General features: G+C 50.2%; 1 protein-coding gene across 3 annotated transcripts; it reads right to left on the bottom strand.

Annotated features, from left to right (window-relative positions):
• Nucleotides 1-2696: 2696 nt before the first annotated feature.
• Nucleotides 2697-12175, bottom strand: FOXA1 (forkhead box A1). 3 transcript variants are annotated; one of them, XM_019426107.2, is made up of 3 exons: nucleotides 9653-10633; nucleotides 8058-9384; nucleotides 2697-3066 (listed from the first exon to the last, which is right to left on the bottom strand). In XM_019426107.2, the coding sequence occupies exons 2-3, from the start codon at nucleotides 9355-9357 to the stop codon at nucleotides 2891-2893; spliced, it is 1476 nt and encodes a 491-aa protein (XP_019281652.2). In that variant the 5' UTR covers nucleotides 9358-9384; nucleotides 9653-10633; the 3' UTR covers nucleotides 2697-2890. The 3 variants fall into 3 exon arrangements, with proteins under 3 accessions (XP_019281652.2, XP_019281651.2, XP_019281653.1); XM_019426106.2 differs by lacking the exon at nucleotides 9653-10633 and adding an exon at nucleotides 11647-12175 and having other exon boundaries at nucleotides 2701-3066; XM_019426108.2 differs by lacking the exons at nucleotides 2697-3066; nucleotides 9653-10633 and adding an exon at nucleotides 11647-12152 and having other exon boundaries at nucleotides 7630-9384.
• Between the last annotated feature and the right edge of the window lie 549 nt (nucleotides 12176-12724).

Consider the following 12724-nt stretch of genomic DNA (forward strand, 5'->3'; position numbering starts at 1 on the left):
ACGTCCAAGTCGCGGTCCCGGGCGCAGTGTCCACGCAGCCGGAAGCAAATAGGGTGGTGCAGCACCCCCGGCACCGGCACCGGGACCCTGCGCCCGGATGCGGGACGCGGTGCCCCGGCCTCGGCCAAGACCGCCGAGGCGCCGTTGTGCGATCAGTGCGGGTGGCTGGCGTGAAAGCGGGTGTGGAGAGCATCAGCAGAAAATGACTCCAGAGCAGGGGCGATTGAAATCCCCGTTTATCGGTGCTAGGTTGAAAGTAAAGCTGGCTCCGAACCACGGGCACCGGGACTGGGCGGCGCGGCCGGGATGCCGGGAGCCCTTTGCGCTCGGCCGGGGGCGCCTGGCGGCCTTTCAGGCCTGCACGCCTCGGGCGCCAGGGACGGCTCTGCAACCGGAGCCGCGGAGGAAGGAGAATAAACACCCAGCCCTCGAGGCGGCCCTCGGGGAATGACTGCAAAGGGAGACACGAAAAATAAATCAAACGAGAGTGCCGCCCCGCCCCCTCCCGGCGCAGTCTCCTCGGGCGGCGCCGCCCGTCCTGCAGCCTCGGGGCGGGCCCGCGCCCTGGGGCAGCCCGAGCCCGGGCCGGGCCGGCGGAGTCCGCGCCTCGGAGCTGGTCCCAGGAGCGCGCTTCGCCCGCCCGCCCCGCCCGGCCGGGCCCCTCGGGCTGGATAGAGCCCTGCTTTGCTCTTTTCGTTGGCCAAGCACAATTGTGTTATTGGAGATAATGAATTCAATCCCCATCAAAGGGCATTAGGCTCGCCCGGGCCCTGGAGTTGCTGATGCCTTTTTTTTTTTTTTTTTTTTTTTTAAACTAGGAATGAAAGGCTGTGGAGGAGAAAAAAAAAAAAAAAAATTCTGTGGGGGAGCCTTTCCCCTGATCGCCGCTTTTGAAGTGAAGGGGCCCGGCCATTGTTGTTCACCTCGCGGCCCATACGGCTGAAGAAAGCCTGGGCTTTTGATGGGCTGAGAACCGCCTCGGCAATGAGCACCACGTCGGGCCGCGCGGCCTGCGGGCAGCATATGTCTCGGGGCGCCCGGGCACCGTCTGGCGGGCGGGGCGGCAGGCCTGGCGGGGAGGGGGCCCCACCGCGCCAGCAGCCTGGGAGGCAGGGACAAGGCCCGCACCCAGAAGCCGCGTCCCCCCGGGGCCGCAAGGTCTCCGTTTCTCGCGCCCACTTCGTGGCGTGACGCGGGGGTCCCATCATCTATGGGTGATCAGTGAAGACCTCTGACCGGGAGGCCGGCCCTTTTTAGGTGAGGGTGGGGACGGCAAGGGTCTTGGGAGCGCAGCGAGCCTGGTTTTCAACCATCAGAACCGAGCAACTAAGGTATCCGGCTTAGCTAGAGCTCGATGAGTCTGCGAAGGCGTTCCCCTCCGAGAGGGCCAGCCGTGCCACACGCAGTTAAGATTCTGCGCCTGTGACTCGGCACCGCGCAGCGCGACCGGGCTCCCGGCGGGGGTGAGGGGACCACGGGAGGGCAGGCGGACACCCAGCAGCAGGCGCGCGGCCCGCTCAGCCAGCCGGGCGGTTTCTCCAGCGTGCGCGGCGTCCCGCCTCGCAATTCTGAACCCAGCACAGGACATTAGCACCAGACCACCTTTTCCAAAAACTTGTTGCACGAAGGTAATTAAGTTTACTTTCAGTGCCCTTAACGTGAACTTTCCTCACCTCCATTCGCATCCCGCGCCCCCCTCCGCCAACCCTCCCTCCTCTGAACTCCGGCCCAAGGGTCAGCGACTGGAGCTGTTCCGTTCCCTTCCCGGTCTCCACCCCTCCCCCCGCTACCCCCCACAAAGGATCCGGGTTATCCGCCCCATTAATATATTAGCCAGGCATAACACAAAGGAAGCGCGTGTCGGCAGAAGGCAGTGTGACTCCGGGGAGAGGTGAGGAAACCTGGACGTTGCCCTGCGCCGCAACACGGCTCGTTGCAGTTTGAGCTGATGAATCGGCCTCCACCCAGGCAAAAGCGGTGAAAGACGCGGCGGGAGTTGGCGCTCCGGCTAAGCAGACGTTGGGTTAGGCGGTTGTGGCTGGGCTATGGGAGTGAAGAAGCGCAAGGCTCCCAGGTGGGACCCAGAGCTAGGGGAACGTTCCAAAAATGCATCGGTCAACTGGATCGCGCAAAGAAAACCAGCTCTCTAAGAGTGTAGCACTAAATGGGAGCCTCCTACCTCCCTCGTGCATAATGGGTCCTTAAAGTTAAATATATAAACGAAACAAACCACCACGAAACCCCTTACAGTTCTCATTATATTGGTTGTGTTTTAAAATACCAGCTCTTTGGTGTGAAAGAAAGGGAAAAAACAACAACAACTGACCTAGGACATGATTAGACAAGCAAAGGAGTAACTAAAATTTCATGGGAGAGAGGAAAGAAACTAAAGAGATTTCCGGTTGAATGCATTGTTCCCTATTTCGAAGTAGTCCTTTGGGGGGTATTTCCAGGTTGTTTTTCTGGGTTTCAGGGATTTTTTTTCAAAAAGACCGTGATGTAATCTTGAGGAGAGAAATATAAAGTCAACCAAGGGAAACCTCACACTTAGAACTGGGAGTCAGGCCTGCCTTAGTACTGGCCGCTCTGAACTTGATCTTGATGGGACTTGACCAGCATCCCACCTGGATTTGGAGGTCCCCAAGCACCTATTTCATTTAAGCCTTTTCCTTCCCAGATTTTGAGGGAGAATATTCTGCTTTTATACTTTACATTGAGTGGAACATATAGAAGTGGCATCTAGAAAGAAGGTGGCTTCTCACTTTCTTGGGCTACAGAGGAGAGCTTGTGCTTACCATGAGCTCTGCTTTTTTTGCTCTGTAGTCATAGCTGACAGAACTGGAGAAATGAAGAAGTTAGAGAAAGGTAGCAAGTGAGGATTTCCCTCTTGTCAGGTTTTTAAAAAATGTTTATAGTAAGAAAATGTATGCATTGTACACGTTAAAATTGAAATGCATGGGTATTCTCCAACTCCATACTGCTTGCCAGAATGATGGCTGGAGTCGGGGGTGGTGAGGGTTGCAGTCTGCAGGGTCCAAAGTTCAGTGAACCCAGCTAGACTGGGAGCTAAAAGAGAGACACCAATGAAACCATTATGGCCCTAAATGTAACTATTTGGAAGAAAAAAACCCAGAACATTTAAAGTAATCTGTTAAATGTTATTTGGATACACCAAATAGGACCAGTGGTAGAAAATAAAACTTGCAGAAATGGCTGCTGTAAAAAACAACACACCTTATATCTCCCCAAATAGATTCTGTTTCTACATAAAAGGTTGTAGAATCTTCCAACTTGTTTCATTTTATTACACTCTTACTCTCATGAGTTTCTATTGATGTTAATGATTCTTTGTATTTGAGAAAATCTTATTTCTAAATCTCTGCATAATTTATTGACCTATTTTGTCCAAGGTAGTTTACAAATAGTCAACTTTTTGCACATAATTATCTCGAACTAATTAGACATTATCTTAACTCCATTTAGTTGCAAAACACATTTTACTACAATTCAAATAAGCGATTAAGAGTTAATTTTTGAAAATAAAATATTTCTACAAATTTATTAAACATCTATTAAATAATTTAAGCAATTTTATCTTTTCAATGAGTATTTCCTCTTGACATATTGAAGTATCACATTAAAATACATTATAGCTAAATGTTCTACATTATTACTGCTAAATCAACAGAAAACCAATTGATCTTAAGGAAAGGTTAATTAATTTGGGCTACAGGTCTCCTACTTTGGTCTGCATTGAAAGGAATTTGAATTGATCGCAGAAGTTTTTGCAAAGAAACTGAATAAGCATTTTTGTGGAACTGAGATCAATTTTTCAAAGTGCCAAAACAAAATTTTTACATTTTATCACTCCAGGAACTCTTAAGCTGTAGATCATTCAAATCTGTTAGACTCCTGAGAAAAACAATGTTTTTTTGTATGCTTTCAGTGAAATCAGTTGAGTATTCTAGGCTTCAGAAAATGAAAACAGAAGTTAAGAACTTTAATAGGATTGTTTGTTTAATCCCTCCTCCCTTAATAATTCTCACCAGCTTATTCTGCTATGAAGAGTTCAAGAAGGGACAATGGAAATTACATTTTATTTGTGACGTACACACTGTAATAGCCATCATGTAGAAACAGACCGAGCTGCCTTCTACTTGGGAACACTTCTAAGTTGTGTAGTTTCTGGTGAGCTTTTCTTCTTCCCTATCTGTGTTTAGTTGTCTTCTTCTCTTTATAGCAATTTAAAAAATGCGTCAGTCCCAGAACCAGGTGAAAGTTACATGTAAAGTTCTCTTCCCCTGGACTCCACTCACTCCCAAAACAGTTTTGTTTTTTTCCAAAAGTGCTCAGTGGTGGCGTCGTCACTGCATCGGAGGGCCTCGGCAGCTTTGCTCTAGGGTCTGTAGGAAGGGTTTTGTTTTTTGGTTTTTTTTTCTTCTCACTCCCTCCCGCCCCATCCGGAGACCCCTCCCCCACCACGAGGGAAATTCCTAAATAAAGCGAGCCCGGTGGCCCGCGGCTGAGCGGTCAGCATCCCCTTTCCGGCCCTCATCTACGGGAGTGTCCGAGGTGAAGAAATACAGAAACTCGACGACGAAAAGGGGGGGCGGGTGGGGGTCACGAGAAGGTGCCGCGCTCGAGGAGGGTCCCAGCACTCCCTCGGAACCACAGATGTTTTCCTCCTGGCCCTGGGGCGCGGCGCCCCAGCCCCGGGCGTTCCGGCGTTTGTGTGTCCGGGTTTCCGAGGAAGGGATTACGCAGCGGGAGCAGCCGCGGCAACGCGGGCGTTGGGCCACAGTAGCGGTAAAGCGACGCCTGGCCTTCTTTGTTGACTTTTAGGTCTCGGGCTCAACAGAAGATTTATTCGCTAGGAGGGGAAAATGCCCAAACAATGAAGAACTAACTGCACTTGTCACCCCGAGATGCTTGCGGGCCTGCTCTGTCCCTCTTCCCGGGCAACCGGCTGCCTTTGCCCTAAACGGCGCACAACCTAACGCGCGGGGCGCAGATCACCTCGGCCAGACGTTGCAGAGCGCGCGCAAGGTGCCCGGGGAGGGGGGAGGGGGCGGTTTACTGCCCAGAGGTGGCGGAAAATCGCCTGGGAACCCCACGAGACCAGCTCCCCGAGATCCACCGTGCTAGCTTCTCAGGCAGATTTCCAAAGTAGCCTCTATGGTCAGCCCACGGCGCCTCGCCCCCCGCAAGCCTAGAAAAAGTCTTTGCCAAGTTACAGAGAGCTAAGGCCGACTTAAGCCCAGAGGGTGAAGCAAAACATTGATATTGCTAATTTGTTAAAGAGAGGAAGGGAACATCACCGAGGGGTAGACGATTTAGATTCAGTGCGGCTGGTAAAATTCCTAGGCCCAAACTCACGCCCTCATATCACATTTGGACTTCGAATTTACCAACTTTTGTTTACCTGCTATATAAATATAAGTAACTATTGAGATTGAAAGCTTTTTCCTCTCTTTGGGACTTTAATGTCCTCCCTAGAGGCCTCTAAATTAGGTTTTGAAATTATTCAAACCAGTTATTTCTCTCTCCTCCTTTCATTAGCTGAAGTGTGTGTGGGGGGGGGAGGGCTTGGATTTCTGGATTTTTCTCAAGTGCTACACGCCACCCCTTCTCTCATCTGGGGAGGCAATTACGCGATAATTAAGGGACTCACACAGCTCTTTTTATCTTGTCCGCAGTGTGGAGTGGGGCGATCAAAGTAAAGGCTGTCCAAGTTCAAGCCTTGGCGAGGATGGAGTTCATACACAGGGGCTCAGGCAGGCTAGCCTCTGCTTGGGCTGGTGTTGTTATTGTTGATGTCAATCCGAACAAGACTTACAAAGAAATAGGTGGACTGGAAAGTGAGCCTACTATCAAAGGAGATTAATGATTTTGTGATCTCAAGCAACTGTAGGGGTGTGAAGTTGCATTTAAAAGCTTCTTAGAAGGCTAACAAATCAGCTTTAAGTTCTCAGGAATGATATTTTTAGAAACCGTATTTTTAGAAGTATCTTCACAAAATACAAAATAGCAGCTACCCTGAAATGTCCTGATGGCACAAAGCTTCCCCTGCAGGAGTGAATTAACTTGCCTCCCCTTCACCCCCTCCAAAGCAACCATGATGGTTGAGTTTTGTTTCTCTTTTAATGGAAAAAAAAAAAGAGAGGGAGAGAGTTCAGGATTCTTTGTTGTGGACAACTTAATTTTATCAGCCACATATGATATTTTATTCTCCTAGAATACTTCTCAGATAAAGGAAAATTATACATTGAGGAAGGGGGCACTATAGTTATATTAATGAATTTGATTTCATTGTGGACAGGCTCAAAGGAAACATAGAAGGCTTAAGCTCATCTCAAAAACTGAAGTAAACATTACCGGGAATAAACAATCTTAAAAATCTCAATTCTTGGGATATCACATCAATTTATCTACCCACTTTTATTGAATTACTGTAACTGCTTTTTACTAGCCTCAAGTTCATGTAATAAACATAAACAAAACAATTTTGTTTTAGATCATTTTCTTTTTTGCCATTTATATTCAGTGCCGGACTTTGCAAAATATCATAATCATAATTCCTATTTTGGACTTAATTAAGGAAAATAACAGAAATACTTTTTTTTGTTAACATTTGATTTATTTAAAGTCCTTAACTGCAAATGATCAAGAACATATTCCACGGCTTAAAATTTATCATTTTTGTTATTTAAATCAAAATATTTTAATTACAATCACATTGATAAAATTAACATTTTTAATTTGTAATTTTAACCATCATTTAAAGTAATTTCAACTATAAAGAAAAAAAAAGGAATAAACCATGCAATAAATTAACATTGAGAAAGCAAAGAAGAATGAAACCCGTCTGGCTATACTAACACCATGTCCAGCTGTGAAAAGTGCATTAACACTGAATGAAACAAGCACATGATGGCAATAATTAAAATGGCCACAATCAATTGGATTTTGGGATCTTGGACCAAATTTTGAAATACCACTCCCTATAACTTATCTCTCCTCCAACATTGTAATATTCCCTTTTTCCTGGAAAAAAATATTATTTAAATGGTATAGATACAGAGAAGCTAATTTTATACATGTTCTGTGACCTCAGAATGGCATGACAATGGCACTCTGCAAAGCAAGGAGCAGAGTTATTGAGGATTGCAATTCTTGAGGAATTGATTCCCAGGGCTATATGTGGGTAGAGAGGACAAGGGAGAGGGGTGTCTTTGTAACTTCTTGGTCAGGCAACTCTTGAAAATGTAGCATGTATAACACCTACGTATTACTTCTATATGTTATGCAAATATATGGAGGATGTTTACATATCTGAACATGTGCATAAATAAGTTCGTACATAATATATATGTATTCCATATCTGAATGTATCAGAAATGTAAGCTGAATAATAAATGGCTCTGATGTTTATAATCAGTTTATGTTTTGCTGCATAACAGCAGTATTGTCCTTCAAATACTTTTAATAGTCCCTAGTGTCTACTTGTTTCTTCACTCTTTCAGTTCTTATGGTTAAGAGTATTGCCATAGACCTGTAAACTTGTGGAGAGGTCAGGTGGTGGAAGGGGGGGAAGCACAAACAAATATTTTACAAGTTTGACCATCTTTCTTCTTCTTTTTTTTTTAAATAAACCCTGCACAGACTGGAATGTGTCTGGAGGGGAAAGAGGGAAGGGACAGGAATAAGGAAATAGGAAGATTTTATATATACATTTGTGGATCGTTAAACTTGGCAGGAAAAAATTTTTTGTTGGTTTGGGATGGGTTTTCTTTGTAATAATATACACAAGGCATTTTGAATACAATAACAAAGTAACAGTCCTTTGCACTGGGGAAAAGATTGTGCACACACACACAAAAAAAAGAAATAAAAATAGTTGGGATTTTATTATGCTGTTGTCGGCTCGATATGTGTGGTTTGGTTTGCTGTTGATTTTCTCTGTGTGTCTCTCTCTCTTGCTACCAGCATGGCCATGCCAGACAAACCCCCAGTCCCAGGGAGCTAGGAAGTGTTTAGGACGGGTCTGGAATACACACCTTGGTAGTACGCTGGCTCCAGGGCTGAGGGCTCGATGGGGCTCCTGGTGGCCACCGAGGCGCTGCCGAGCGGCAGGCTGGCGGGCAACGCAGCGCCATAGGGCGAGTACTGTAGTGCCTGCTCGTACGCCTTGAAGTCCAGCTTGTGCTGCTGCTCCGAGGAGGACATGAGGTTGTTGATGGAAAAGGGGTGGTTGAAGGAATAGTGGGGGTCCCCTTTCAGGTGCAGCTGGGACTCATGGGGTGCCAGGCCATGCGCCGGGTGGGAGGGAGGCACAGAAACCAGTGCCCCTGGCCCAGAGCTGATCGGGGGCGCCGCCGAGGAGGCTGGAGTCTTCAACTCCGAGGCGCCCCCTGTCGCTGTCGCCCCGCTGTGGTCCAGAGTCTGGGGGCTGGCAGCCGGCCCGGGGGCCGGCGCGCCCTCTAGCTGGCCCGCCTTACCGTGCACGCCCCGATGAAGGGGAGAATTGGCACTGGGGTTGGCGGCGCTCGAGGGGTCCTTGCGGCTCTCCGGGCCGCCCTTGGCGCCGCCGCCGCCGCCGCCGCCGCCGCCACCTCCGCTCCCGCTTCCGCCCCCGGCCCCTGGCTGCTTCTCACACTTGAAGCGCTTCTGTCGGCGCAAGTAACAACCGTTCTCAAACATGTTGCCGGAGTCCGGGTGCAGCGTCCAGTAGGAGCCTTTGCCTGGCTTGTCCGGGGATCGCGCCACTTTGACGAAGCAGTCGTTGAAGGACAGCGAGTGCCGGATGGAGTTCTGCCAACGTTGCTGGTTCTGCCGGTAATAAGGGAAGAGGTCCATGATCCACTGGTAGATCTCGCTTAGCGTGAGCATCTTGCTGGGCGCCTGCTGGATGGCCATGGTGATGAGCGAGATGTACGAGTAGGGCGGCTTGGCGTGCGGGTAGCTGCGCTTGAAAGTCTTGGCGTCGCCGCTGCCACTCGCTCGGCTGCGGCCCAGGTTGGACGGCGCGTACGCCATGGGGCTCATGCACGGGTTCATGGCAGCGGCGTAGGGGCTCAGGCCGTTCATGGAGGCCGCGGGCTGCGCGCCCATGGCGCCCATGCCGCCGGGGCTCAGCGTTGTCCCCATGGCCGTCACGCCCGCAGCCGTCATGCTGTTCATGGCGCCCGCGGAGCCTCCTGGCATGCCAGCCACCGCGCCCGGACTCAGGCCGGCGCCCAGGCCCGGGTTTGCGTAGGACATGTTGAACGAAGCTGGGGTCATGTTGCCGCTGGTGGTCATGGTGTTCATGGTCATGTAGGTGTTCATGGAGTTCATAGAGCCCAGGCCCGAGTTCATGTTGCTGACGGGGACCGAGGAGTAGGCCTGGAGCAGAGATAGCAAGTGAAGAGGCCCCAAAGGGCGGAGTTAGTGGTGGGCGCGGACGGCCGATCCTCCCGGGGCAAACCCGGAGATTTGCAGAGAGCATTTCTGCAAAGCATAGGACCCCCCACCCGGGGCAAACCGTCAGGCGCCCTCCCTAGAAAGAGCAAAAAAATGTCTTGCGCGGCAGGGGAAAAATCCTATCGCGGCAGGCATGAAAGAGAAGCGCTCACAGAAAATATGTCCCCAGGAAGATGTGTAATCGCCTTACATGCCAGGCCCAGGGGCCGGCTTCTGGGGTCCCTCCATCGCCTACCCCATCCACGCCAGTTGGTATCCCAGTCTCCACCCCAGGCCGGCCTCAGCAAAGCCCTTTTGGTTAAAAGGAGTTTTAACCAAACTAGAGAAAAAAGGCGGTGCAGCCTGGGGATGTGCAACAGAAACACCAGCTCTGTGCGTATCTTGCCTAAGCCTGAGCTGACCGCGTAGCACTCTGTTGTACGGGGTGGCTGTTAATTAAACTCCCCCTGATAGGACTAATCATTCATGGCCGTATGACCCATCCATTTCTCAACAACTGGCTTTATACACCCTTAGCATTTTTTTTCCCCAAATGGTGACTTTGTTATAATATTTACGAGTAGTGTTTCCCATCTACTTGTAGCAACTGTAATATTAAAAGGGAAAGAAACTCAAGTTAAATAAGTTTGGAGAAAAATTAAAAATAGATCTACAAGAAGAGAAGGGGCAGGGAGGGGTGATTAATGATATCAATGCACTACACTTAACTTTAGCATGACTTCACATGTACATCTCTTTAAGACATTCAAAAACTTGCATCAATTTCGTTATCTATTTTCAGCCCCATAACATTTAAAAATTTTGGTGACACAGTTTGTTGGTATAATCTATTTTGTTTCACATACTGTTATGTTGCTGCGGATCATTTCAAAAACTGGCTTTAAAATCTCACTGTAAATTTCTAAATCAAAGTCGACTTACTTTCTCTTAATGCTATTCTATTTCCCAATTCTCAGCTTTAACCTATAAGGAAGCTCTTTCCATAGGGGACTTCATTGACTAGTGGGTCAAGATGAGTGCATTGAATTAAACCCGAGGAAGAATTCTGAGCTCATTTTTAAGCCAACAGTAGGAGAAAACCCTTATCAACAGCAATTTGGGAATGCACTATATATGTTAAAAGTATACAGTCAGAAACATAAGAACTTCTGATAATTTAATAAAAATAATATAAATTTTTTCATCAGCAAATACAATTCCATTTGAAAACATAAAATCTGTACAGATTTAACACTCTGCTATAGTATGCAAATAAACTCAAGCTAAGTTTGTAAATATATAAATATACAAATCTAAATAAAACAATTACCATAAAAATATTTCCTGATTCTACATTTTTCTGTCCATGTCTTGAAGTATTTTTTACTTTCGTTTTTTTTTTTGTTTTTCTTTTCTTCTCCCCAAGATTATTCCAAGGCAATATCATTAAGTGTTTTTAACAATGGTGAACTTTTGGGGGTTAATCGCCAGCTGTTTCCAGGGAAATATTTCTAGTAGATGGTGGTCCTGCCTGTACCTGGTTTGCCTCACAATCCCTTTGTGCACATTGTAAAATAAACCACATGAACGTGCCACCAAGGGGACAATGAAGAGAAACAGGTTCCCGGTTCGCCGTGCTGGAGGAAAAGTCAGTTCGCACCAGCGCCACCCAGCGGTTCTACGGTAGAATGAGCACACTTCTCCCCAAACAGGGCTTTTAAAGAAGTTTCATAAAATTTCGGAATCGTTTCATTATTAAGACGCTCAACTTAACGGCGGCGCGCTTTCATCTGAAGACATCTTCGAATTCAACCATGGGTGGAAGAGGTCGCCCTGCAGACAAGCTCTGTCTTTCCTAAAGTTACCTCCAACTCGTGCCGGCGCCCGCCCGCCAACCCGTGGCACCCCGGGCCTGGTTCCGGCTCTCGCTCTCCGCAAAGAGGCAAGTGCTTTCCAGAGAGGGTGCTTTAAAAGCCCACAGTTTCCTAAAACCTTCTGGCCCGCTCCAAGCGCCGAGATCCAGCCTCCCTCGCGGGGCAGCGGATCCGGCTCCAAGGCCCGACCAAGGCCTGGTCGGGATCACATCTGGGGGTGGGCAGGCAGCGATGGCACGGAGAAGGCGCCCACAGCCCGCCAGCCGCCCACCCTGCCGGACGTCCCCCCGCACCGGCTTCGGGAGCGTCCCGCCTGCCGCCCGCCTCTCACCTCCTGTGTGTCCGCGTAGTAGCTGTTCCAGTCGCTGCTCTCATGCCCTTCCATCTTCACAGTCCCTAACATCCTGGAGCCACCCTGCCCGATGCAACCATCCAGCCCTGTGCGAAGCGACGGGGCAGCCGCGCGGCGCAGGGCGGGGGGCGGAGAGCCGAGCAGCTGCAGTCACCCGAACGCCCGCGCCAGCCCAACGCCACCCTAGCAAGGAGGAAGCCAGGCGCTGCGGGGCGCGGCGTGCGCGGCGGAGGCGGCGCGGCGGGCGGGGGCAGGCGGCGGCCGCGGAGCGCGGCGCCCGGGAGCGCCTCCGCGGGAAGTGAGCGGGTGGCCTCTGCGAGACGAGTGCAGTTGAGCTGATGTGGATCTTACGTCGCTCGAGTGCCCACCTCCTCGTCCTCTCCCCATTTGTCCGCCGCACAAAGACGCTCGCACCTACAAAGCCCGAGGTGCACCTGCGAGGCGACCGCCCGCCAGTCCAGCCGCCGCGCCTCCCGCCCAGCGGCGCTGCCACTGCGCGCCCCCTGCGCCCCCGCCCGCCGAGCCCCCTCCCTCAAACCCGGCCCTCACTTTGTTTGCAAAGCAGCGTAATTGGTTTAAGCCCGGAGGCTGGGGGAAGAGGGAAATGGGGTTGGGGGGGGGGTAACCCCCTTTGAAAGAGGAAAAAAGAAAAATAGGCGGGGCCGGGCAGGCTAACGAGGGTTCTGGATAGGACCCGCGCAGCCGGAGAAAGGCTGGGGGCGGTGGCGTTGGAGCCCCGGCTCGCAGGGCAGTGCCAGCTAAATGACCCCAGGGTCCCTCCCCAGGGGGACCCACCGCCTTCCAGGGGCCGCCGGCTGCAGCCCCGTCCCGCGCCCCTCTTGCTCTTCTGCCCGCTTCCAGCCCCCACCGTCCTGATTACTGACCCAAAGTTCAACCCTGGGAGACTGGAGAATACAGACCAACCCCTTCCCCTGATTTCAGACTTGCAAAAGGAGAAAGCCCCACTTTTGCCCCTCCACTAGAAACTCGGCCATCTGAGTCAACCTAGCCGAGTGACGTTAGGCCTATCTGGGCTCCTGGCTAGCAGAGTGGAGAC

Source organism: Panthera pardus, unplaced genomic scaffold, assembly GCF_024362965.1.
Source record: "Panthera pardus isolate Hobbes unplaced genomic scaffold, ASM2436296v1 HiC_scaffold_24, whole genome shotgun sequence".
NCBI classification, from domain to species: Eukaryota; Metazoa; Chordata; class Mammalia; order Carnivora; family Felidae; genus Panthera; species Panthera pardus.